General features: G+C 34.2%; 1 protein-coding gene across 1 annotated transcript in view; it reads left to right on the top strand.

Annotated features, from left to right (window-relative positions):
- Positions 1-15,092, top strand: part of LOC126941192 (uncharacterized) — a 75,806-nt gene extending 60,714 nt beyond the window's left edge. The window contains exon 3 of the mRNA XM_050767515.1: positions 14,515-15,092. Within this exon, the coding sequence (XP_050623472.1) occupies positions 14,515-14,732 (218 nt within the window). The 3' untranslated portion in view covers positions 14,733-15,092. The remainder of the gene's footprint in view (positions 1-14,514) is intronic.
- Positions 15,093-27,198: the final 12,106 nt, after the last annotated feature.

Genomic DNA, 27,198 nt, shown 5'->3' on the forward strand with positions numbered 1-27,198 from the left:
ATATTTCATCTGACTTTTCTTTCAGATTGTTCCTTGTCTCTTCAGATGTCTTGTCTATTATAAAATTTATTCACTGGACTTTTAACTTCCATTATAATAGTTTTCTCCATGATCAAAAATGTTGACTTTACTCAAAGTGTCTTTAATTATTTTATATGTAAGCCCATTTATCAATTTTTTTTAGAGTCAGCAGGGTTTCTATGTTGCTCAAAAAAACTAATTTACACTTAACAGAAAGACATTCACCAATATTTTTTCTTTGAAGCTCCATTTTGACTATACAATTATATACCCAGTGTGGAATGTGCTTATTTTGCATATGATGTGAAGTAGGGGATTTATTTCATTTATATATATATAAGTATACTTTACCTCCATTTATTGTAAAACCCTTCCTTTCATCTCCAGTATGGCTTGCCAGTTCTACTATGCATCAACATTTCTTCCATACAGATAGTTGTTTCTGGGCTAACTAGTCTATTATCTGTAATGTAGTCTATCGCATTTCAAAGAAAACCTGTATCAACTGTTATGAGATCAGGCACATTCAGGGTTGTATGGTGTAAACACTAGCAAGTATCAACTATTATGAACAAGCTGTTACGTGAAGTATGACTGTATATCCCAAAGACTCCATCTCCAACACGATCACACTGGGGATTAGAATTGCAATTTATGAAATTGGGGGGCAAAAACAGTTCATGGTACCTACCTTTTAATTTTTATTTATCTGCTATTTTAAATCTCTTCTTACCAATATACTGTGTCACCTTCAACTATAATTTTTTAAATTATACTGAGGTTTGTAAATGTCCTAGTTAGTGGTAATCAACTTTTTAAAACATTTTAAAAACACTATTATCTTGAAACAAATTAAATAGATACTATAACCTACAAATACAATTTTAGTAATAACCAGCATAATGTCCTAAATATAATCTAAGGCATATGCAATATAAAATTAATTTGTAATAAATATAAAATCATCAATATGTAAATACATAGAACCAAAATAAAGATAAATTCAGGCATATATATATAGAAATCACCATGAGTAAAACAGCCACAAACTTACAGTGATACAAGTGTGTTGTATTAACTACTTAAGCGCTAAGTGTTCCACTGCCCTTAGTGATTTAGTCTTTCTTTAATGTTGAGTAACTTTTGATAAAAGCGAAAATTTAAAAATTATAGTTTCCTTTTAGTTTACAAGTTAGTTGCCTTCCTGGAAAATTCAAACCATGTAAAATTTAAATCATGCAAAAATTCTCTGAATTCACATGTGAAATGCTAAATATATAAGCTCGGGTAAATATAAGTCAATTTTTATTGACCTTAATGTACAGCAAGACATTTACACGTCCCATGGGAACTGTCACAATTCTTTATATGCAAAATATTATCACCCCAGGTTGTCAGTGAATAAACGCCAATACTATCCTTCCACTTATATTAAAACCAATGCCAATACATTTCTAAAATGTTGTCTAGGAGGTGATTCTACACACACACCCCCTACCTCAAGAACTACTTCCCAAGGTTCTTACACTTGCTTTTTCTTTAATCTGAATATCATTCACTCACATCTCTAAGGGACAAACTACCATGTAGTTATCAAGGTTCAAATAAAATGTTCTCCTTCTTGTGAAGGCATCATTTAAGCTCTGAGAGTAAAATGAATCCCTCCTTCCATGTTCTGTAAAACTGTATGCATCCTGCTAACATACCCCATTGCAACGTAGACATTAATTCACGTATTTCTTTCTTTCTATTTTTTTTTTTTTTTGGTGTATCTTCATTGCTCCCAAAGGCAGACTTCTCAAAGATCTGTGATAGTATCAGATTCATCTTCCAGACCTCTGCATCTTAAATACCTAACTACATATTGAGCATATGTTATTTGCTGAATAAATGAATCTGCATTTTCAGCTCTTGTTTTCTTTCTGTTTCTTTCTTTCCATTGTAAATAACTGGAGCTTTCTATACATACATATATATATACACACACACACACCCACATCTAATCTTTATAATTTATTATTTAAAACTGCTAAGTGAAAACAGCTTGCACAAACTATTATTAGTAGTAGTTTACTAAGACGATCATCTACACCTGCTAGTTTCTTTTTTTTCCTTTCCTTTTTTATTTTTATTTTTATTTTTTTGAGATGGAGTCTCACTCTGTCACCCAGAATGGAGTGCAGTGGGGCGATCTCAGCTCTCTGCAGCTTCCACCTCCTGGGTTTAAGTGATTCTCCTGCCTCAGCCTCCCGAGTAGCCTGAATTACAGGCACCCGCCACCATGCCCTGCTAACTTTGTATTTCAGCAGAGACAGGGTTTCACCATGTTGGCCAGGCTGGCCTTGAACTCCTGACCTCAAGTAATCTGCCTGCCTCGACCTCCCAAAGTGCTGGGATAACAGGTGTGAGCCACCATGCCCGGGCTAGTTTGTTTTCTGTATGTGTAAAAAGTTAGTTGATTATTGTAGCCTTCTGCATTATCTGCAATCAGTAGGACTTTATTTAAAAAGTAAAAAATCACGTAGAGTAGATTGTAAAAACTTTAACAGGGAAACTTTATTCAATTGTTCAAATACAGGAAAGAATAAATTTAATTCGCATTAACATAATTGCCTTTTATTATGTATTAATGACTTTAAAATCGTAACATATATAACAACTGGCATTTACACTAAAAGGAATGCATCTTTCAGTATTATTCTCATATTAAATATGTTAATTAATAAGAAATATCTGAGAAGAAGTATAGGAAGGATTAGGATGGAATTTATCTCAATCATATTTCATCCTGAAAGCTCTCAGACCTCATAAATCACAGTTTTCAGGAAGGAGAGCTCTATTGGTAGTACTGTAATTCTTTATAAGTAATTTTTCCATTTTGTTCTTTATTATCACTTTTGTTAAGCTCTTAAAAATGAATCAAGCCGAAATATAGAAAACGTTCATTTATTACCCTGTATCCATCATATATTCACCAGTAGCCAAAAGGATAACTTCAATTTCCCTAGAAATTTGACATCATAATGGCCTGCAACCACTTAGAATTTTGTCTAAGTGTTTTAGAAAATTGATATCTTTGCAGTTTGTGTTGAGTGTTGCAATAATAATTGCAATAATACTACAGCTTGAGTTAGATATACATATTGTATTATAAGTCTTGGCTTAGCCACTTATTAAGTGTGTGGCAAATGATTTAAATTCTTGGAAACTTGGTTTTGTCATTTGTAAGAAAAAGAAACAATAAAAGAGAAATAATAAAATATAACCTGGAAGAGAATTGTGTTGAATATGTGTGATAACTCATACAAAATGTAAAACGTCTACTCAACTTTTGCTAAAATGTGAAGACCACAATCATTTTGAATCCACTAACTTATATCTGGTTCCATTTTAACAAATTTATGCCTCAGCAAGGTTCAGAAGTGACAACTCACAACTGAGAGTTAAGTTCATCAGTTGGATTAATTAGATTCCTTCTATATTAGCATTTTGTGATTCACTAATCCTATCAGTGTGCTGCTAGACTTAATTTTCAAAGGCTATTTGAATTCCCCCTTATTGAAAAAGGGTAACTGATCTGATGCTGAAAATTTCTAAGCCTTAACTTGAGATTTTTAGCTAGGTCCATGCTAACCTCCAGGGTAGTGTGATGTAATGATGTAATACGACAGTAGTAGTCTAGACCTCAGCCAACCTTGGCTCTAACCATTGCTGTGCTACTTTCCAGCCCTGGGGCCATGGATGAGTCACTGGGGCTTTATGGAATTTAATAGAATTTTATGTAAAATATGATACAAATCTTCCTTTGTCTCCATTTTATAATATTTTACTTATGTATATGTTTATATTTATATTTAAAGAAGTATGTACCTATATTTATAATTTAATTATATATTACTATTATTTGGAATTATGAATATGAAGTACCAAATGGCAGAGAATATTACATATTTTAGAAAAATATATTGACAGGTATGCCTCAATGAAAACAATATTTCATTGGTAAAAGAAATAAATAACAACTAATAACCAAAAAATTGAAATCTAAAACTCCACAAATTTGCTGAGTCTGAATCAAATCATATTGAGTGACAGCTCTTGAAAATTTTCCAAAAAGTTATTTAAATCATATTCACTGGGGTTATAGCTAGTACACTATATTTTTAACTCAGTCATCCTTGATTAAAAAAAAAATTCTATTTAATCAACTGACAGGTTTTTTTTTCCTTTTTGTCTGTAATAAATTAATATATACTTAGAAAATACCTTAGACTTTTTATGCAGACAAGTACAATTTTGAAGCTAGGATGCTGTTGATTATGTATTATATGTATTATGAGTAAAATAAAAGTGCCATCTAGAAAAAAATAAAAAAATTTAAGTCAGCCACGTCCCAGGTCTCTTTTAGGGGAATAGACTGAACGTTAACATATATTTATTGACTTTTTAATAAAAACCATCCTGACTTGTGTGAGATAATATCTCATTATGGTTTTGATTTGCATTTCTCCAATAATCAGTGATGTGGAGCCTTTTTTACATATACTTTTTGGTCGCATGTATGTCTTCTTTTGAAAAGTGTCAGTGCAGAGTAAGAAAGAAACGCTTATACACTGTTAATAGGGAAGTAAATTAGTTGAACCATTGTGGAAAACAGTGTGACAATTCCTCAAAGAGCTAAAAATAGAACTACCATGTGACCCAGCAATTCCATTTCTGGGTATATACCCAAAGGAACACAAGTTTTCTACCATAAAGACACATGCAGGTGAATGTTCACTGTAGCACCATTCACTATAGCAAACACATGGAAACAAACTAAATGCCCATCAGTGGTAGAGTGGATAAAGAAAAGGTGCGACATATGACGTACACACCATGGAATACTGTGTAGCCAAAGGAAAAAACAAAAAACAAAAAACGAGATCGTGTCCTTTGCAGGAACATGGATGGAACTGGAGGCCATTATCTTTAGCAAACTAACCCAGGAACAGAAAACCAAATACCGTATGCTCTCACTTATAAGTGGGAGCTAAATGATGAGAACACATGGACACATAGAGGGGAACAACACATACTCAGGCCTACCTGAGGGTACAGGGTGGGAGGAGAGAGCAGATTAAGAAAAATAACTAATGAGTTCTAGGCTTATTACATGGGTGAGGAGATAATCTGTACAACAAAGCCCACGACACACGTTTTTCTATATAGCGAACCTGCACATGTACTCCTGAACTTAAACTGAAAATACATGTCTCTATATATTTTAAGACTGGCCTCCAGTTCTCTAACACATGCATGAATACTTTAAATTGTATCATGTACCTTGCGATTGTCCAAGTGTTCACAACTGCTCATACTTCCTCTTTGCTCTGTGTTGACTAAACTTTAGTCAAGCTACTCTCCTTCTCAAAGTTCAAAGTTCGTTGAACTTTGACTTGCTCCAAAGCCTGAGCAAGCAGTAAGACGCAGAAAATGCTTCCCCTATCAGCTAATTCTGAGATAAAAGACACATTTTCTGTCAAACTGCACTGATCATACTGTCAACTCACTTCCTCTTGCTTCCTGAACTTCTCTTTATTAGTTTCTGCTACGTTCTACTCAATTCTTATTATCAAATAATTTACCATCACATATTACAATTTATAAGCCAATTTAGTAGTGCTAAATAAACTTTTGTTTTTAGAAAGAAAATCCTCAGTTAAACATATTTAAACTTGGTTCCACACTTGTCAAAGTCTGTTGATGCTATCACTTTAATGTATGCGTTAGGAGGATGAGGTTTTTCTTGACACAGTTGTTCTTTTTTAGAAAATTTCACATTTAAAAAAATACTATAGCTTGATCCTTGCATATATTTACTGCCCTTCTTTGGCAACTGGCTTTCAGAAAAATCTTATATAGAATGATTTAAATGTCACGATTTTTTGCTATAGACTTTGTCACATCCAACACAATGAGAAAATTGGACAATTCAGTGTGGGGTGAAAAAACTGAGGAGATAAAATCAATAGTAAAGAAGAGGAGTGTATACTTTTCTTGCATGTTTCACAACTAAATCTGGACTTAAGGACAGTTAGATATATTGGATTTATTATCTGAATCTTATCTCATTGCATTAGTTAATAAAAAGTCCAGTTGTAGAACAAAGAATCAGTAAATATGTCACAGAGCACAAAGCTTAACCTGAAAGGAGTCTGTTTTTTTTCTATTCCGCACATCTCAGTTTGCAAAAAAAGTTTCAATAAAGTTTCCGTGTAACAGAGGGTAATTAGGAGAAAATGACCTTGAGGTTTATACTGCTTTTAAAACAGCCACTTGGCAAATCTTTGCAGGCATGAATGTCAGCTTAAGATAGATGTTTATAAGAAAACTGTGAAATGCAATATATGAATGGAAACTTCATTTTCTGGTCATGTATGGCAAATCTTAGGCCTAAAGCTCACTCTTTATCCTCTGATGCTGATAAGCATACAACAGCTTTCATAAGAATTAGTATATGAGTCTGTTAAAAGAACTAGTTTAAAGCTCCTATTTTCAAAATAGATTCTGCTTTTTTAGAAAAATCATAACCTTAAGTCTAAATTTTGTATCCAAGAGATTAGTACTCTGAAAATTAATATGCATGTCAATTTTCATATACACTGACATTTTATAATGTGCCATAAACTTCAGCCTTTCTAAATAGCATATCTCCTTCAAATGCAACAATTTTCATGCCATAATATTTTCATTTTTAAGCCAGTCTTTTTGAAAACTAAGAATGGTGATTTCTGTCTAAAACAATAACACTTTCTTGACGATCATAGTTTTCATCTCACATTATTGGTGTAACATATGTATTGTAGGGAGAAATGTGGAAAGTGTTTCTGTCACATTTGGTTTTCCCAATCCAATTAGAGTGTCAAGAAACAATTTCTACTGAAACCAAAATGGTCAAACATCTGATAATTAGACCCGGATCTCTATTATCTATAGAGAGTAACATGAATTGAGATATGATTACTATCACCTATATCAGATTTATTATTTGTGATTTTAAAAAAAGGTACCCCTGAAACATGGTAGATTTAGTGAATGCATTTTCATTATGAAGAAGTATGAAACAACCCTCCGGTTGGTATGCATTGGAGTACAATTAATGACATGGTCGGGTAGTATGATCAAGTGGGAGTTCAGAAAGAATTTGAATAGAGGAATCGGAAAACTGTGTCTTGTCTTTCAATCTTACAAATCAATCACTAGTTACAGGACTGGTAATGTTACCTACTTTCCATACTCTTGCTATGAGGATGAATGACAACAATTTGAGTTAATGTGATTTAAAACCAAGGTATATTCCATTGAAATAGGAAAGTTCCCTGATCCCCGTTCTAGTACCTGCCACAAGGGTGTGGCTCACCTGTTTGGTTGCCCTGCTGACTGCTCAAAACCTTTATGGGAGGGGGAGCAAGCAGATGGGCAGGTGAAGAGGCCAGGACAAGTACTTTGGGCTCCAGCCCCGTGGTAGTGTCTAGGGGTGGGTGCCTGCAAACCCAGTGTTACAAAGCTTTTTCAGCTTTGCTGCCCACAGAAGCCTTGAGTGTTATCCAGCTCAATGAACCCTCTGCCCACAAGGGCAGAGGGCCAGTGTGTGACAGCTTTCTGTATCCCAAGCTCTTGTCCAGCATCCCAGAAAACTCGGGTCACACATGGACTGGAAGGATGAATGTAAGGATTTATTGAGTGGTGGAGGTGGCTTTCAGTGGGATGGATGGGGAGCCGGAATAGGTGGATGGAGTGGGAAAGTGATCTTCTCCTGGAGTCGGGTCTCCCAGCGGCCTACTCCTCTCCCACTGTCCCCAGCCGAACTCCCCTGGGCGTTCAAGTGTACCTCCTCTTCTCTCTTTCTCTGTCCATAATTCCACTGTCCGTCTGCTGGTCTGCTGGCTTGCTGGTCTGCTTCTGGAGCCTGGGATTTGGGGTTTACACGAGTGCAGGATAGGGGACATGGGGGGCCAAAAGCCAACTTTTGGGGTGTGAAAACAGGAATGCCTGTCCTCATTTAGGGCCTCAGGTCTTAAGGCTTGAGGTTGGAGCCTTTGCTGGGGAACTGCCCTCCTCTATCCAGTATTTCCTTGTCTCCTGTCTGCATCACCATCAAAGTAGAGCCTTATCAATATTTGACATTCCTCAACAGAAACCATAATTCTTCAATAATACATTTTGTAAAGTCAGTTCCTTACATCACTCCAATGATTTCACTTCAATTACAAAGCTAGCATCAGTCACTATGAAGATAAAGAACGCCCACATAGAATTTTGTGTAGAATTTGACTCCAACACCTATAGTTACACCCAGATTTATGGGGTAGATGGATAAATCCTTGTAAGAAAACTCTGTAATGAAACATATGAGAACTTTGTCTTCTGGGAAGAACTTATAAAATAGATCACTGAATCAAGATAAAATATTTCTCTTGTGCAATGTAATACTATTAAATGAACAGTATTTAATAAAGGAATTAATAATGAACTAGTTCCTAAATAGAAGTGAACAAACCATAAATGTTCACCTTGATGAATCTGCATAAAATAAACACAATGGAATCCTCCCTGCAGCAAAAAATAAAATATTACCAGCAAACCCAAAGGTCCTCTTCTGCCCTCTCATTGTCCCTCTTTTATCCTGTACAAGTTAATCACTATTTTGGTTTCTAAATTTATAAATTAGCATCACACAATATGTCCTTTTGATGTCTAGATTCTTACATTCAACATTATATGTAGGAGATACATCCACCTTGGTTTGGCAGAGTGGTTTATTTATTTTAATTGATGAGTAGTGTTCTGAAATTTACTATAATATAGTTCATTCTTTTTTTTTTTTTCTTTTGAGATGGAGTCTGGTTCTGTCACCCAGGCTGGAGTGCGGTGGCGCGATCTTGGCTCACTGCAAGCTCCGCCTCCCAGGTTCACATCATTCTCCTGCCTCAGCCTCCTGAGTAGCTGGAACTACAGGGGCCCGCCACCACTCCCAGCTAATTTTCTGTATTTTTAGTTAGCCAGTTTCATCATGTTAGCCAGGTTGGTTTTGATCTCCTGACCTCATGATCAGCCTGCCTCGGCCTCCCAAAGTTCTGAGATTACAGGCGTGAGCCACCGCGCCCCACCAGTTCATTCATTTTTATTAGTGGCATGGTATCAATATATCACAATTTATCTCTTGGATAACTCAAATTGTTTCCAATTTGGAATTATAAATAATGTTGCTATGAACATCATTGTACCTGTATTTTGGTATACATGTATACACATTTCTGTTCGGGAAAACAATTAGAAGTACTAGAATATTCATATATTAAGCATTAATAGATGTCCCTAGACATTTTTTATCCAAGTGACTGTATCAACTTACATTTTTACTACTATAATTGCAGTTGTAATTATAATTACTCTCTGAAGATTAAAAAAAAGAAGAAAAATTTAGAAGTAGAAGGAAATAATATCAAAGATAAAAGACAGAAACTAATGAACTAGCCAAAAAAATAAAAATATAATGATAACATAAATAACAATTAGTATTGATAATCAAGAAAAAGTTTTTAATACAAATACTTTTAATGCATTGCATAAAATAAATGCATTGAAGTTGATCATTGTACTGTATGTAATAAAATATTACTAATTTTTTGGAAACATACATTAAAATATTTAGAAGAACTGATATGTTTGAATTACTTTCAAAAGGTTTATAATAAAGCAGTTTGGAAACCAGTAATCAGCAACCAGTAATCAGGGTAATGGTTATATGAGGTTCTTCGTACTACTCTTACAACTTCACGGTAAATATGACATTATTTCTAAATAGAAATTGAGGAAAACCTACTGCGTATTTGTCACACCAATAGACTAAATAATTTCAAGGTCAGAATAAAAGGATTTGATGAAATTCAAGTTCACTCATGATTTAGAACTCATAAAAATGAGAGTAGAAGAGAGTATCTGTAGCCTGATAAAAAGCATCTAACAAATACATTCACATACTTTCACACTTTATTTTACTTTACACACAATATAACATATCCATTTTAAGTATAAGTTGAGATCTGACATTTGTGTAAGTCCTATGTAATCACTGTCACAATCAAGAAATAGTGTATTGCTGTGGTCCCACATAAATTCCCTAGTTCTCTTTTGCACTTAATTCCTACCAACCATACCCTACCCCTAGACAAACACTAATATTCTTTCTGCCACTATTGATTCGTTTCCATTTCTATTACTTCAAATAACTGGTTTCATATAGTTTGAGATCTTTTGTGTCTGGCTTCATTTTAACAGGATAATGTTTTTTGAGACTATTCAAGATTTTTGCAGTTTATTTGAGATTCATCAAGATTGTTGCAGTTTCTTTCTTTCTGTTGCTGATAAAAGAAACATTTTGGGTATTTCCACTTCTTGGGTTAAATACTTAAAAGGAGAATCAATAGGTCATAGAAGTCTATTGCTTAATTTAGAAGAAACTGTTAAAGTATTATCTGAAAGGATCATACTATCATAGTTCCTCCAGCAATGGATGAGAGTTTATCTACTTCCTCTGCAATGTTTGGTACTTGATATTAGTCATTTTAATGGATGTATATTCGTATCATATTATTTATTGCATTTCTCTGATGCCAAATGATGTTGAAGGTCTTTGCTTGTGCTTATTGACCATTCTTAAATTTTTCTTTCGGAAATGTCTTTTCAAATCTTTTGCTATTTTATGACTTGTTTTGCTATTTTTAAGTCTTTTGCTGTTTTGCTGTCTTTCTTTTTATTATTGGTTCTAATGAATTATTTTTACATATAGTTACAAGCTTTTTATCAAACACATATCTTAAAGTAGTTTCTTCTAGGTTGTAGCTAGAATTTTTGTTCTTTTAAAAATGTCTTCAATAGAACAGATAATTTAATTTTGATAGAGGTAAATATTTCATTTCTAATGATTTATACTTCTTGTGTACTATTTTAATCATCTTTGGCTATTCCAAATCTGTAAAACATTTGTCATATATTTTGAATTAATTATTGTATAGAGTTGTGGTCTCCAACATTTTTGGCAATATCCATACATAAAGGATTAAAGAGAATATAATGAAGAATGCATGCCAATAAATATGAAACAGGTAATGTGGAAAAATTTATAGAAAATTATGTACTACAAAAGGTCATTCAAGAAGAAGTAGTTCATCTGAGTAGCCTTACAGTAAAGAAATATATTGTATTCATGTTTGAAAATTCAGACCAAAAACAATTCAAATCTAGGCACAGATGGCTTCATTAAAAAGTCAATCAAGTGTTCAAGAAAGAAATAATCCCAATTACACAACGTTTTCCAAAAAAGCAGAACAAACACTTCTCAACCTTGATGTCCTTCATGAGATTGAAGAGGTTTAATTTGAATACGTGTTAATTTTTCTTTGCAAATTTTCTTTTTATATCTACTGAGAGGATCATATGTTGATTCTTTTTTATTCTCTTAACAGAGATAAACATGCTTTTATTTTTGAATATTAACTACAATTTCAATTGCAACTTCAATTTCAATATAAAAAATCAACATGACATTTTATGCTGTGTTATAGTCATGCTTAAATTTGAACCAATAATAATTACTATATTCTGAAAAGAATATTTTTTAAAAAATCAGTAACAAACAAAATGAATTAAATGGCCTTGCAAATAAAATAAAGATAATTAAAATTAATTACATATTTATCATGCAAAGTGTGAATACTCTGTACAAATATAATTTTTTTCCTTTGAAGAAATTTTAGTGTATAATGGCTTATTTTTTAAAGATGGTATTGTCTGACCAAACCACACTCAGGGTGGTAAAAGGAAATAAGTTATATTGGGGGTTAAATTATCTTAATATTAGAAACCAGATAATAGCTAACAGGTTTAATTTTTAGATAAATCATAGAAACACATGGGCTATTTAGAAATATAACTTTCCAATTTTTACATTCTACCTTGATTTTGAAGAATGTTGTCTGACATTTTTTAATTCAGTTGCTTATATATTTATCTCATAATTATTTATTGAAAGACTACTAATGTTCTGGCCTTGGGATAAACTTTGGAGATAAAACAGCAAATACGAAAGATATACTTACCACCTTTCCACAGACTAATTTAGAGAGATGAGGAAGATTATAAGAAAAGATAAAATATAAACAGTGTCACTTATGCCATTAAAAACAGGCAGATAGGCTGGTAATGATGGCTCATGCCTGTAATCCCAGCACTTTGGGAGGCAGAGGGGGATGGATTGCTTGAACCCAGGAGTTCAAGACCAGTCTGGGCAACATAGTGAGACCCTGTTTCTACTAAGAATACAAAAATTAGCTGAGTGTGGTGGCTATGCCTCTGGTTTTAGCTGCTCAGGAGGCTGAGGTGGGAGGATCACTTGAGCCCAGGAGGTTGAGGCTGCAATGAGCCTAGATTGCAGCACTGCACTGGGAGACAGAGTGAGATCTTGTGTGTGCGTGTGTGTGTGTGTGTATGTTTATAACAGCTATAGAAGCACATGATAGGGACATTTAATTCAAACAGACAAAGTTTGATGAAGGAACTGCATTTTGGCTTAGTTTTGAAGGATGACTCAAATTAGCCTAGTTGCTAGAGCTTGTACATGGAAGGAAGAACATTCAGGCAGAAAAACAGCAAGTCCTAAATGAGACAGACAGCAATTGAAGAAATACAAATCACAAAATTAAAAAAAAAAGTTCTTATGGGCGTAACGTGGACTAAGAAATCTTAGGAGGTTGTTGGAGGAAACTCGAGATATGTAGAATGTAGTAGGAGCAGAAATGCTTAAAAATGGTATTTGACAAAAGTGACCAATTGGATATGAGTTTAGAGGGTAAGACAGCCTCAAGGATGACATTCACTGCTTTGAACTTAGAAGCTGAGTTAATTAGAGATACTACCTTTGAAAGCTGAACTTGTGAAGAGGAAGAGTTCCATTTTGGGCATAGTGACTTTGAGGAGCTTATGATACACCAAAAGTTGGTGGTTGGATATATGAGTCCGAGTGGAAAAGGAGACTGAGCAATACATAAAGATCTGACATCATCAACAGTTAGGTACACAATGGAATTGTGAAAATGAATAAGTTCACTAGAAGGAAATACAGAGAAAGAAAAATCTTGAATGTCTATATTTTAGTACATCAGAACTTGATTATTATTTCAAGGTATGTTAGTTACTAGCTACAGGAGTTAGAGTAAATTATATTACTTGTTAGGACCTCAGTGTTATTATCTGTAAAATGCAGGGTCTGAGCAATATAATAGAATATATAGCTCTAAAATGCAATGAATCCAAGACTCTCTGTTTTAGCCCATTGTTTTAGATAGTCAACACAAAAGGTATATATACAATTATTCTTTGTTACCCATGGAGGAATTGGTTCCAGGACTCTGTTTTACACATGGATATCAAAATCCATGGATGCTTGTAAAATGGCACAGAATTTGCATATAACCTTCACACATCCTTCCACATACTTTAAATAATAACTAGATAACAATACTACTTAATACAATGTAAATGCTATTTAAATAGTTGTTATAATGATTGTTTTGTATTTGCATTACTTTTTATTGTTGTGTTGCTATTTTTATAGTTTTTTTTTTTTTCTTTTTGGAATGTGTTCAATTCACGGTTGGTTGAACCCACAGATATGGAACACTCAGAGAGCTAAATGTATAGCCACAGTGGCTAAATGCATATCCACAGCAGCTTGGCTTGGCTACATCTAGTCTGAGAATTTCATAGTCCTAATGCCAGTATTTATTTAATAATATTGCATTTATATCTAAGGAACACTGAAACAATTGTTTACCATTCTCTATAATTGGTACAAATATCTTGTTATTTTCAAAGGTGATTGAGAGAGCGTGCATTTACCAATTACCTGCTTTATGCTGGACACTGTTAAGAGAACTTTTACTTACCAGAAGGACTGGTCAGTTTAAGAGAGCTACAAAACTTTTTAATTTCTATATTGATATATTATTTGCCTTTTCCTAGATTTAGCACTTGAGGTTTGTAAAAATGGTAATTTTAATGACAAACAAATATGATATCCTTTTCAAAATATATCTCCTATTATTCACATTAGAATTAAAGGTTATCAACAAAATTCAGTTAGTTAAAAGTAGCAAGAGTTAAATTTGAGCTGGTTCCACAGTAGTGAAGGCCTGGTAATCAACTTTCAAACCCATTGGTTTTTCAAGTGCTACAATCTCTGAAAAGAAGAGAACCAAAGAAAACTCCACACTATTCACAAAGTTTAGTTGCTTTTGTAAATGCCATCTGCTTCGTCTGTTCAGAAAAATCACTTTCATTATATTTCAAGTCCAAAGTCTCTTTTCTTTGTCTGTGACACTTTTTTTTTCATTATCCAGTGAAAGAATCCACACCAATTTTATGGTGTTTTTCTCCTCTTCTCCCTTATAGAATTCTTCATTTTGCCCCGTGGAAAGGAGCACAAGAACTACTGGTCAATTGACAATTCATTCAATTTTACAAGGCACATTTCATTTCTTCCTTTACAGTTTCAAAGAGTTTTGGGGGAGGAGAAAAACCTACTTCTATTCACAATCACGATGGCTTTGTTTGAGTTAAAAATTCCACCCCATGAAATATCTGTGCTGAGACATAATGAACAGTGTTAGTAATGTGGAAAAGACTCAAGTGGATAGAAAATTATCAAAACTTTCAGTAATCAATAGGCAAATTGTGCTTTAGCCTGAATGACTATTACCAAATAGGCAATTCATCATTTGTTAGCATGTTACAGCTTTTATAAGAAAATTATTGTAAATCTGGAGCTCTCCCACCTCAAACGTCACTGTTATTTATTAATGAATAATTATGAATAATATTGAGGCAATAGAGAATAGCAATACCTGTTATCTATCTATATCACTATGCATATTTATCTGTATCTATCTATGTACATGACATTTTGGAAAAGGCAAGGCAATAGTAAGTTCAGTAATTTTTATTATAAATAACATAATACTACAAACATGCAAACACAAATAAAATAATAAGATATGATCTCTAAAGCTGATAATTTCTATTTATTTTGACCTCCTCTTTCTCATTTGACACGTATTTGAGAAGATAATAAGTGGATTGCAACAGTTGTATTACATTAAAATTATAAAAAAGAGTATTAGGGCTCTATAGAGTAACCAACCACAGTTAGGAAGACAAACAGCAAGTTACTCAGAAAATTAGCTTTTGTAGGTCTGATAAGAGTGTATACCTCATATGAATTCACAGACACATGCTTATTTTGTTGCTATAAGCATTTTTAAAATTATTGCAAATTGCATTTTTCAATGTTTTGTCACTGAGCAAGAATTACTGATTATAAAGAAAAGAAATACAAACTTAAACATCAGAGTAGAGTGATCATCATTAAGGCTGTATCAAGAGTATTTTAATTTTGGTGGGTACAAAAATAGAAATTTGGATTACGTATTATTACTTTGACGAGGTGTGAAATTTGTTTGTTGCATACTTGAGTGTTTTAGAAATAACAATGAACTTATGCATGGAAAAGAAGGTATAGTGCTACTTTGTTCCCAAAAAAAATAAATAAATAAAACCCTGCATGACACGGTCCCTGGATGCAATGTGATAGGAACAATATTAGTGCATTAAAGATAGATCAAAATTGGTAGGACTTTAAAAACAATGGAATCAAATACCTGCAATCCCAGCACTTTGGGAGGCCGTGGTTGGTGAACCACTTGAGGCCAGGAGTTCAAGTTCATGCCTTGCCAACATGGTGAAACCTCATCTCTACTAAAAACACGCAAAAAAAGAATTAGGTGGTGTGCACCTGTAATCACAGCTACTTGGGAGGCTGAGGCAGGAGAATTGTTTGAACCTGAGAGGTGGAGGTTGCAGTGAGCCAAGGGCATGCCACTGCCCTCCGGCCTGGGCAACAGAGTGTTACTCTGTCAAAAAGAAAAGAAGCAACAGAATAAAGAACACAGTATCATGCCAGAGTTCTTTTTAACTCTTTTTGGGCAGCAACTGTCATTGCACTCTATTTTTATCTTACTCTCATTAACTTTTCCTACTATGTTGATTTTTTAAAAAAGAAAATTTGTAAAAATCAATGAAAAAAAATTGCAATGGAAAGGCTCAACAAAAATAATTTAAATAATTACTAAAATGATCTTGTAACGAATGTATTTCCCCAGAAAACTTTTCCCTATCATTAAAATTTCTTATACAAAGGAAATGTACATATAGAGCCAAGAGAAAATATATATATTTGAATATGTAGAAAAATAATATTAGAGAGAAAAATTATTTTGAAAAGGAAAATAATAAAATGCACAAAATACAGACAATTATAACTTGATGATTGCGGTAATAGAAACATTTTGGCTAGTTAAATGATAAAAATTATTTTTTTAAACAGTTTTGTAATTTTATGACATTGATAGACCCAAATTGGTGTTATTTCATCAACATTCTTTTTCTCATGTGTAGACGTTCTTTTGTTATTATTCACAACTGAATTAAGAAACAGGAAACAGATGAAGAAAACTCACTTAAGTTAAATGAATATGCGTTAAATATTTATCCTACACAGAAAACTGTGAAAATAACTCAATAAATACATACTAAATTTCACTAAAGATTAGAGATCTGTTGATACAAAAAGGAATGAAAGAAAGAAACAGAGTTACGAGAGAGATAGACAAACAATTGCAGAATATACTGAAACTTACTTCCCTTTATCTCCTTCTAAATTATTTTTTCATCAGGTTAAACTATTATACAGTGTCTTAGGAAATTAGAGACTATTTTTTGAGTGATTTAGGAAATTAGTTTCTCGGAATGATTTTACTACATTATGAATCTTCAAATAACATTTTATTAATTAATGTAGCTTAAGATTTTGGAAATAACTGAGGCATAAATAAGAAACAGCACAAGGGGCCAGGCACGGTGGCTCATGCTTGTAATCCCAGCACTTTGGGAGGCCGTGGCGGGGGGATCACGAGGTCAGGGGATCGAGACCATCCTGGCTAATACGGTGAAACCCCGTCTCTACTAATAATACAAAAAAATTAGCCGGGCGTGATGGCGGGCACCTGTAGTCCCAGCTACTCTGGAGGCTGAAGCAGGAGAATGGCGTGAACCCAGGAGGCTGAGCTTACAGTGAGCCGGGATCACGCCACTGCACTCCAGCCTGGGAGACAGAGTGAGACTCTGTCAAGAAAAAACAAACAAACAAACAAAAAAACAGAAAAGAAAACAAAAGAAAGAAAGAAGGAAGGAGGGAAAGAAAGAAAGAAAGACAGAAAGAAAGATAGAAAGAAAGAAAGAAAAGAAAGAAAGAAAGAAAGAAAGAAAGAAAGAAAGAAAGAAAGAAAGAAAGAAAGAAAGAAAGAAAGAAAGAGAGAGAGCACAAGGGCCTTCTGCAGAACAAGTCAGTAAGTACTGCAGTACCAAAGAATGGAAAGGCCAAGCATCAGCAGAAAACCTTGACTGTGTAACACATGGAAGGAAAGAGCTCAATTTAAGCCATCTGTCTAGTGTTTAGAATGAATTTGAGGGTCAATGGACACCTGTTAAGATATAAACCATATTCTCATTTGTAATTAAAAGATGCTGGTTTTAGACATCCACTCTATTTTATTGGAACCTTTACTTAATAGTGCAGTTGCCAAATTGTGCCACAATTAACAAGAGTAGTACTTCACTTGACAAATTACAGGGAAATTATCAGTATTACACTTCCCCCATATAAGAGCCTTGCAAATAATTGCACAACGCAAATAGACCACAAATGATCTTTTGGACTTTTCAAATAGGCATTGCTCCTCAAAATTTATTTCTCTTCTACCATTCAAAGCTCATAGATCTTTTAACTAGTACTGAATAATCTTGAAATTAAAGAACCCTTTAAGATTTCCTGAGATTAATTTTTTTCCATCAAGTTTAAAGCTGTAATTTCTAGGAATGAAAAAATAAATTCTCATGATCTGAGCTCAAAAATAATTCAGTAAGGTCCCTATGATAGGCAGAATTAAGATTCCTGATCCTTGGTATGCATGCTTTATATAATCCCCTACCTTTCAATGTGGCTGGGACTCAGGAATATGATGGAATATTACTGTCATGTTTAGACTATTTATCAGTTGACTTTGAGTTAATCGAATGGAATGTTACAATGAGTTAGCCTTCCATATTCAGGTGAGCCCTTCACAAGACAGTGAAGTATTAAAGAAATGCTCTCCTCATGTCCTAGAAGAAAGCAAATGGCAATGCTTTATTATTATTATTATTATTATTATTATTATTATTATTGAGAAAGAGTCTTGCTCTGTAGCCCAGGCTGGAGTGCAGTGGTGTGGTCTCAGCTCACGGCAACCTCCACCTCCAGGTTGAAGCGATTCTCCTGCCTCAGCCTCCCAAGTAGCTGGGATTACAGTTGTGCACCACCACGCCCGGCTGATTTTTGTATTTTTAGTAGAGACAGGGTTTCGCCATGTTGACCAGGCTGGTCTCAGGCTCCTGCCCGAACTCTTGACCTCATGTGATTCGCCTGCCTCTGCCTCCCAAACGTTGGGATTACAGGCATGAGCCACAGTGCCTGGTCAGCTGCAAACGGCAATGTTTAGAACTCCTTATGAAGAGGGTTGACCTCTAAGATATGGGCACTTTGATCCTAAAACTATACTGAACTGTATTCTGCTGGCAATCTTAGGGAGCCTGGAAGAAGATCCTAAGCTCTGAATGAAATCCTAGCCTTCCTGACATACTGGCTTAGTAAGACTTTGAGCAGAGCATTCAGCTAAGCCAGGTCCAGTTTCTTAACCCACAGAAATTGTGAGATAATAAATGTAAGTTGTCCAAAGCTGTTAATTTTGCATATTTTTTACAGCCATTGAAAACTAAAATAGCCCATTTTCTGCATCTACATAAATTAAATCATGTTTTGTTATACCCATAACCATATACAAAAAATGTGAAACTGTCTACATTATAGTTGTTTCTCGGCCAGTATTAATCTCTCTCACATTTTCTTTGTCTTCTTTTCCGAGCTTAGAATTTTCACAAAATGACTACCAAACAGTGAGAAGTGAGCCAGTTGTGAACCTTTAGGCAAGACTCTTTAAACTGCTGGTTACAAAGTGCTGCTTACAGTTGGCCAGGATGCTTGGAAATCGTGCAAATGTTACAGCAGAGGTGTGGTCATCTGGAGTGCTATGGGCCAAATTGTATCTTTCCAAACTACCAGTGCCTCAGAATATGCCTACATTTTGGGAAAGGGCCTACAGGGGTAATTAAGGTAAAAATGAGGTCCTATGGGCGGGCCTTAATCCAATACAACTGATGTCCTTATGGAAAAGATTCGGGCACAGACAACACAAAGATCGAGGGATGACCATGTGAAGACACCATGAGAATGTGGCCATCCACAAGCCAAGGAGAGAGTCCTCAGAGAATCCAAATCCACTGACACTTTAATCTTGAACTTCTACTCTTAACACTGTGAGAAAATACATTTCTGCCATGTAAGTCACGTACTCTGTACTATTAATATTTTGTTGTCTCAGCCCTAGCAAAAAAATACATGGAGTAGTAGAACTCTGCTTGAAAAATGATTTGTTTTGGGGAGATTAAGTATTTATATCAAGTATTGTATTGTCTTTTATAGGAAAAAATACCCCTGTTTCACAAGCATTTGATAAAAATGCCTAGTCCCTTACTATGGGTTTTTCAACAGCAGAAACATACAAATTACAGAGGAAATTACCTAACTTACTAAAGACTTTAATTCTCTTCTGACTTTTATCAGGCTGTTGAGATAATGGTCTATTAACGTAAATTTATAAAAAATAAGTTTGATTTTGCCTATTTGAGGTTTATGACAGGATGTTATGGGATGCAGGTAGATAATAAAATTGTTGCTGTAATGAAGCAAATTAACAGATCTATCATCTCACATAGTTATTCTTTTTTTACAAGGGGAGCTAAAATCTACTTATTTAACAAAAAACTTTAGTCCAAGATGATTTTGTTTACTGTAGTCTTCATTTTGTATATTAACACTCTATTAATGTAAATTTACACTGAACTTATTGAAGATGTATTAAGAATATTCCATTATCTTTTTGCTGTGCAGTAAAAGGCTCACAGAAAAATACTTCACACATTTTTTAGGAAACCACATTAGGATTGGAATAGAACTCTATTTATTCAAGAATTCTAATTCTTATTTTCTAATATGTAAGAAAAATGTGTGCAATATCTAGTGTTTTCAAATTAAACACATGTAACTTAAACCTTTAATTTTTAAATTAATTTTTGTGTATATGCATTTAATCATCTTTCTGTTTTTTTCTTTTGCCTTAATGTTTGTTTATTCCTGCTTGACTTTTGAAGAATGAACATTTTAATCTATTTATCAATTCTATCATTTTATGATTTGTAAACTATATATTTTATATTTAAATTTTAATTTTCCTGCTCTCCTTTGTTGAATATTGATATTGTGATAATTTCTTCAACATTTTTCACTATATATAATTTATTTAACTAGTTTCTTATGAATGGATATTGCTAACAGCTAGAAATAAAGACTTAAGCTTCTTAATTTCAAATACTATCCTTATAATTAATGGAGGAAAATTGATAATTGACTTATGTAATCATGCAATTTTCCTTTAGTTGTATTCATAACCATGACTTTTTTTTTTTTTTGAGATGGAGTCTTGCTCTGTTGCCCAGGCTGGAGTGCAGTGGTGCTATCTCAGCTCACTGCAACCTCTGCTTCCGAGTTCAAGTGATTCTCCTGCCTCAGCCTCCCCAAGTATCTAGGACTACAGGCACACACCACCACACCTGGTTAATTTTTGTATTTTTAGTAGAGGTGGGTTTTTGCCATGTTGGCCAGGCTGGTCTCGAACTCCTGACCTCAGGGGATCCACACACCTTGACCTCCCAAAGTGCTGGGATTACAGGCCTGAGCCACTGCACCTTGCCAATCATGACTTTTTAATGAATGAAATCATGCAGGCATATTTAGTCATGTTTTCATGGCATGTTTTAAAATCTCTAATTTGTATTCACTTGGGTTTTCCTCTTGTAGTCTTCATGGTTGTCTTTGCAGCATTTTTAAATAAATATTTTATTTGTATTAATTTTATAGTTACAAAAAAAGGGCAAAGATAAGACAGAGAACTCTAATATACATCACACAGTTTTTCCTATTATTAACATTTTATCTTTTTATGGTGCATTTATTACAACTAATGAGCAAATATTGATACATAAGTCAATATTTTATTCAGATTAGTTTTCCATATGTCTCTTTTTCTCTCCCAGGGGTCTATCCAGCATACCATAATACATGCCATTGTCATGTAGGGTAATTTCAGCTATAACATTTTCTCACACTTCGCTTGTTACTGATGACCTTGCCAGTTTTGAAAAGTATTAATCAGACGTTTTGTAGAATGTCCCTTAATTTATACTTGTTAGATGTTTTTCTTAGGATTGAACTTGAGTTTTATAGCTATATATGTATATTCATATATGTATGTAATATATATGTATATATTAAAATTATATGTATATATTTAGTTCTATGAACTTTTTATAGTTCTTCTCCAAGGGATAGTTGGACTGAATCAAGTTTATCAGCTTTTCTGGAAGTGGATATCCTATAACCAAGTGGGTATGCTAACCAGGATTAGACACTCAAATCTCTTCGGGGGCCAGGTTGATGTACTAAATATTAAAAGTAAAAGCTTATAAAATAATAGCTTGTATAATAACCATCATGTGGGGTGGTGGCCCTCCATCGGTGACGCGAAGGGTTAGTGTGATACCCTTTTTGGGTACCTGCAGTCAGTGTGTCCCGAGCTCTTGTCCAGCATCCAGGAATAATGAAGTCATATGGACACTTGAAGGATGGTGAGGGTGGAGAAATTTACTGAGCAGTGGGAATGGCTCTCAGTGGAGAAGGGAGCTGGAGAGGGGGGATGGGAGGGTCAGGTGGGTCTCCCCAAAGTCAAGCCATCTCTCTTACCAACTGAATCTGGGTTCTTTACAGGCACAGGACTGGAGGTGCAGGGTGGGCCATATCAGTTTTGGAAAAGGCAACATTGGATTGGTAAAAAGACATTATTCAGAAAGAACCAAACTGGAGAGAGGGGACACACAGGAATAGAAGTTCTCACTTTGGGCCGTGGGTTTCAGGCTACTTTGGCTTGAATGTGGGGTTTCACCAGGAACCTTCCCCTGTCTGCCTAGAATTTCTCTGCCTCCTGCCTCTATCAAAGGGTCTTAAGAAACCTAGAGATTTGTCCAACCTAAGGATATTAAATAAAGTATCCTCTGTACTGGCCATATAAAATGCATTAACAAGATATCCTATCCATGGTTTTCAAATTCAGACCATTCAAATCACGCATGTGAATAACAGAAATTTAGAATGTCTTACATTTACATTACTTATTTTCTGTTTTTCTGCTAGTTTGTAATAGCAAACTATTTTAATGGTGAATCACACTTTTAAGTCCACATGACTTCTCCTAACCCCCTTTTCTCCTTATGAGAGTATAAACACTCCAGAGGTATTTATTTTAGCATGCCTGGAAACTAAATTTGGATATATGAACGTTAGTGTGTTTTCTTTTACTAACTACAAAAGATTACGTAGCAAAATTCTTATGTGAATGTCTATAATGTGAAAATATATAGGGACAAAATGCTGAGAGATCAAACTCAATTTGAACTGTTTATAACATCCTTTGCAGTAATATGGCTCACATACATTATACAATTATAAAAAGATAAGGATTTGGATTAAAAATTCCAAACTTAAATTCCAGAGTTTTATTTTAAAATTTTCTTAATGATGAAACTGTTGATTTTGCAATGTGAATTTGATTATGAAGAGAGGAGCCTGAATCATATGCTGTGAAAGAAGATGTTATAGTAAGGACATCATGAATTCTTTAAATACGTTCATTCAACATTATTAGATTTAATTTTTTCATGTTATAGTTCCCATGGTGATAAATACGCTTATAATATAGCATTCATAAATCAGATTGATCTTTGCTTTATTTACATTTTTTATAGGTTCCAGGAACTTCACGGAGAATTTATTTTAAGAAAATTACTATTCATAATGATTTGGCAAACTTCTTGCTAAATGTATTATTAGTTTACTATTTTTTTTTTTTACTGTTGTGTGATAACATGATTTTCCTTGTAATTTTCAATGATCTGTTACTGATAATAAGGACTAATAATGATTTTATCTATACTTAATTCCCTTGAGTTTTCCAGCAAGACATTTTCCCTGAAAATCTGCACAGTAAATGATTTAAAATGGAATGTAAATTTTAAAATGTTGCCACTTTATTTTTCTGAGATAAGAAATTAAAATGAAAAAATACAGCAGCTGAATATCAGTCAAATGATCTTATTTAATATATCTATTTTACTCAGTGAGAGCTTATGCTGACTGAGGAAAACAAGCATTCAATTTATTTTGTTAGGTTTTTTTGCTTTATTTTGTTTGGTTTTGTGTAGAATATGTATCCTGGCTGGAAATGGTGGCTCACACCTGTAATCCCAGCACACTTTAGTAGGCTAAGGTGGGTTGATCACTTGAGGTTAGGAGTTTGAGACCAGCCTGGCCAAAATTGTGAAACCCTGTCTCTACTAAAAATACAAAAATTAGCCAGGTATGGTAGTGGGTGTCTTTAGTCCCTATTACTCTGGAGGCTGAGGCAGGAGAATCGCTTGAACCCAGGAGGCAGAGATTGCGGTGAGCCGAGATTGTGCCACTGCACTCCAGCCTGGGCAAAAGAGCAAGAATTCATCGCAAAACAAACAAACAAACAAACAAAAGAGAATATGTTTCCTGCCTAACAAACAACCAAACACATAAATTAAGATAATGCTTTAGAGCAAAGGCACACAGTTTGGTGTGTATTGAGACAAAAAAGAAAAATCGACTTCCATTACCTCTCTGTACAGATTGTGTCCTGCCATGCAATATACTGTCATTATAGCGCCTTGTTTGTGGTCAAGTGCTACATTTGAACCTTCCTCAGAAAAGTGCATGCAGAAGGGATTATTTTTTATCAATTTGCATAAATATCACAAGTTAAGTGACAGTGTTTAGGTCTGAAAATGTTGCAGCTTTCAAAAATCCCTTACGTAAACGCAAAGGAAAAACTATACCTTGAGGACATTGTCAGTCAACAGTAAGTGAGAATTAATTAAAGCATGGCTGAGAGTAGGGATTTCATGGAATTTAACTTGGGAGGTGTGCTGACATTATGAGGATTGGTAATGGATGCTATGGAGAGCACTGGTAGAAGGAGCAAGAGGTGTTTATTACTATGTGGTAGTTACTCATCCCTGAGTTTTCAAAATATCTGCCCATATTTGACTATTATGTATCTTTATTTCAAGGTAGGCAGAAGAGAAACTAATGAGAAAATTATCTTTGTCTTCCCTTGCACTGAATATTGCAGGCTTTGATGGTGTTCCTATGTTTATTAAATATATAGGTATCAAAATAAACATTTACAACAGTCTTTAGATGCTGAACTTCAGGAAACTTATCGAAATAATTTTTCTGGCTTCAAACCAGATTATAGAAAGCTTCCACTGAGGCAAACACCAACCAGATGGTGGTATGAAGAATAACTAAGCTTTTGCATCAGGGAACTTCCACATTCAGAATAATGCACACCTAAAATACACATCAAATGGCTATTATATAACACTCTGTTCCTTTGCAACACTAACAAATGAGTTGTGAAACTAAAAATGGAAACAGTACCACATTTGCTTTGCTGTCCTGATTAAAGTGTTGTCAGATGTGTGAAACCTTGTTTTCTGTGAGGACCAAAATAATCTTGCACCTTTTCTTTCTGCACTTGATAGCGAAACTCACTTATGAGCATTTTAGTTTGGTAGCTCAGCAGTGACATATTGCAGGGGTTTTGAGATACCAGAATACTTAACAATTTTTATGTGACTGAGTTCCAGTGTGCTTTCCATTACACGGAATTGCCTCTATTTGTTGCAAGCATATTGCTTTGGTATTTATACACACAATATATTTAAAATGAACATTTGAAATAGATTCATCTAATGATGGCATTTAAAAGGAAAGAACACCTTTTGTTTTCAATGATACATTAGTCAAGCTCTTCTTTGGCTATTTTTTGTGTGAGACTTTCCTGAAGTTTCACTATCATTACTGAATAATAAATCACAGGAGCAGAGAAACCTTTAGCTCAATTCATATCTGATTTTACTTTATACATTACATAAATGTCTTCAAAGTCAAATAACAAATAGTATGAACAGTTTAGAAAACAACCACACTTAGGGAAACTTTTATTTTTTCAAGCCATTCTCATTCAGTTTTCCTTGTTGTTGTTGTTAGATGCTCTGATGTATTTGTCATCCAAGAAAGCTCATCAGCCATTTTCTCCAAAAAAAAACAAACAAAAAACAAACAAACAAACAAAAAAAAAAACAAAAAAACTATTAATCAAAAGGAATCACATACAACTTTGCAGTGAACATGCCTAGTTTTATGATTCAGTATTTTTATTCTCCTGATTCAAGAAAAACTTGTTATCAGCCCATATGAATCTGGTTTTGACTTTATATTGTGTCAGGATTTCTACTGAAAAATCAAGATCCAAACTGATTTCTGACATACTAGTGTGTGACAATGTATGCATGACAAATTTCTTTCCAGAATGATTACTAAATGTGAAACAACTACCCAGAAACTGGAACACATTTAACCCTGTGTGGCAGTTTTTGGGAGTCCTGAATGTAGGTGGCTCCAATAGCAGTTGAAAAAAGACCATTTTATAAAGTGACTCAGATATGTGACCAACTCTTCATTTCCATGTCTCTTTTCCAGTTACATCCCAGGCTCAAAACACCTGTAAAAACTCATTTCTTACAATCTTGGTACTTACCTCAACTGAAGAACTTCTCCCTTGGAGCTAAGGTTTTCTCATGTCTGTGTACTTTATAAGAAAGGGGGATATAAAATCAGAATAAAGTGTTAACGGGATGAAATGGAAATAATGTGGAGACTTTCCTCAGCCATGTGACATGGAAATACACTTTGTTTTAAAATGTAGGAAGCCGTGCCTGCTGATGCAATTACTTGGGCATTATATGAAAAGATAAGCACACCAACTTAGTGGAGAGCTCATCTGAATAGATGCTGATAAATATCCATCACTAAAATACTTAAAGCTGTAACAGGAAATAAAATTTCACAAGAAGAGAATGCATACGTTCAAAAATATGTTTACGGGAAAACTTTCAGGAGCATTCTGTGAACAATTATAAGGATGGAAGTAAATGAAGAAAGAGAGAAAGAACAAGATGAGAGAAAAAAAATGAGAACAGAATGGTGTTTTATACCTCAAAAGTAAAATATGAATAACAAAGCAAAAAGAGCAGATAGCATAATTTGTCATGCAAAGACCAAATGGCAGGGAGAATGTGAAGAGGCTACTGGATTGGAAGATTATCTAATTGCAAATTTTAAAAAATTCAGTATATTTCAGCAGGATAAAGAGACGAGAGATAAGTTGTAGTAGGTCAAAGAGTGAATAAGATGAAGAGCCAGAAGGAAGCATATATATCTCACCATTACAAGAAGAAGATAAGGAGAGATTAGAGATGCCTCTAGAAGGGAGAAACATAAGCAGGAATTCAGACTGTATGAAGAAACATAAAAAGACTGAGAAAGTTTATATTGAAAATAAAATATTTACATATATATATGGTATTTAGGCACCGAGGCATGCAGCATGTAAAAGAAAACAGCCAGAAATCCTTATCTAATGTGACCTTTGAAAGAATTTAAGTTTTAGGTAAAAAGAAGGGAGTGGGGGCCACAAAAGCACAGGAAGAGTTATTTACCTTGAACCCAAGGTAGATTATTCTGAATTTGAAACAGATGTAATTAATAATAAAAACAGGGAGTTGACAGTGGGAGATATGATACACGAGGGAAATCATACATAATATACTCAGATTCTTCATATGTGGACTCCATATATTTGCTGACAGTAATGAACGAGCTTT

This window comes from Macaca thibetana, chromosome 18 (assembly GCF_024542745.1).
Source record: "Macaca thibetana thibetana isolate TM-01 chromosome 18, ASM2454274v1, whole genome shotgun sequence".
In the NCBI taxonomy this organism is placed as follows: Eukaryota; Metazoa; Chordata; class Mammalia; order Primates; family Cercopithecidae; genus Macaca; species Macaca thibetana.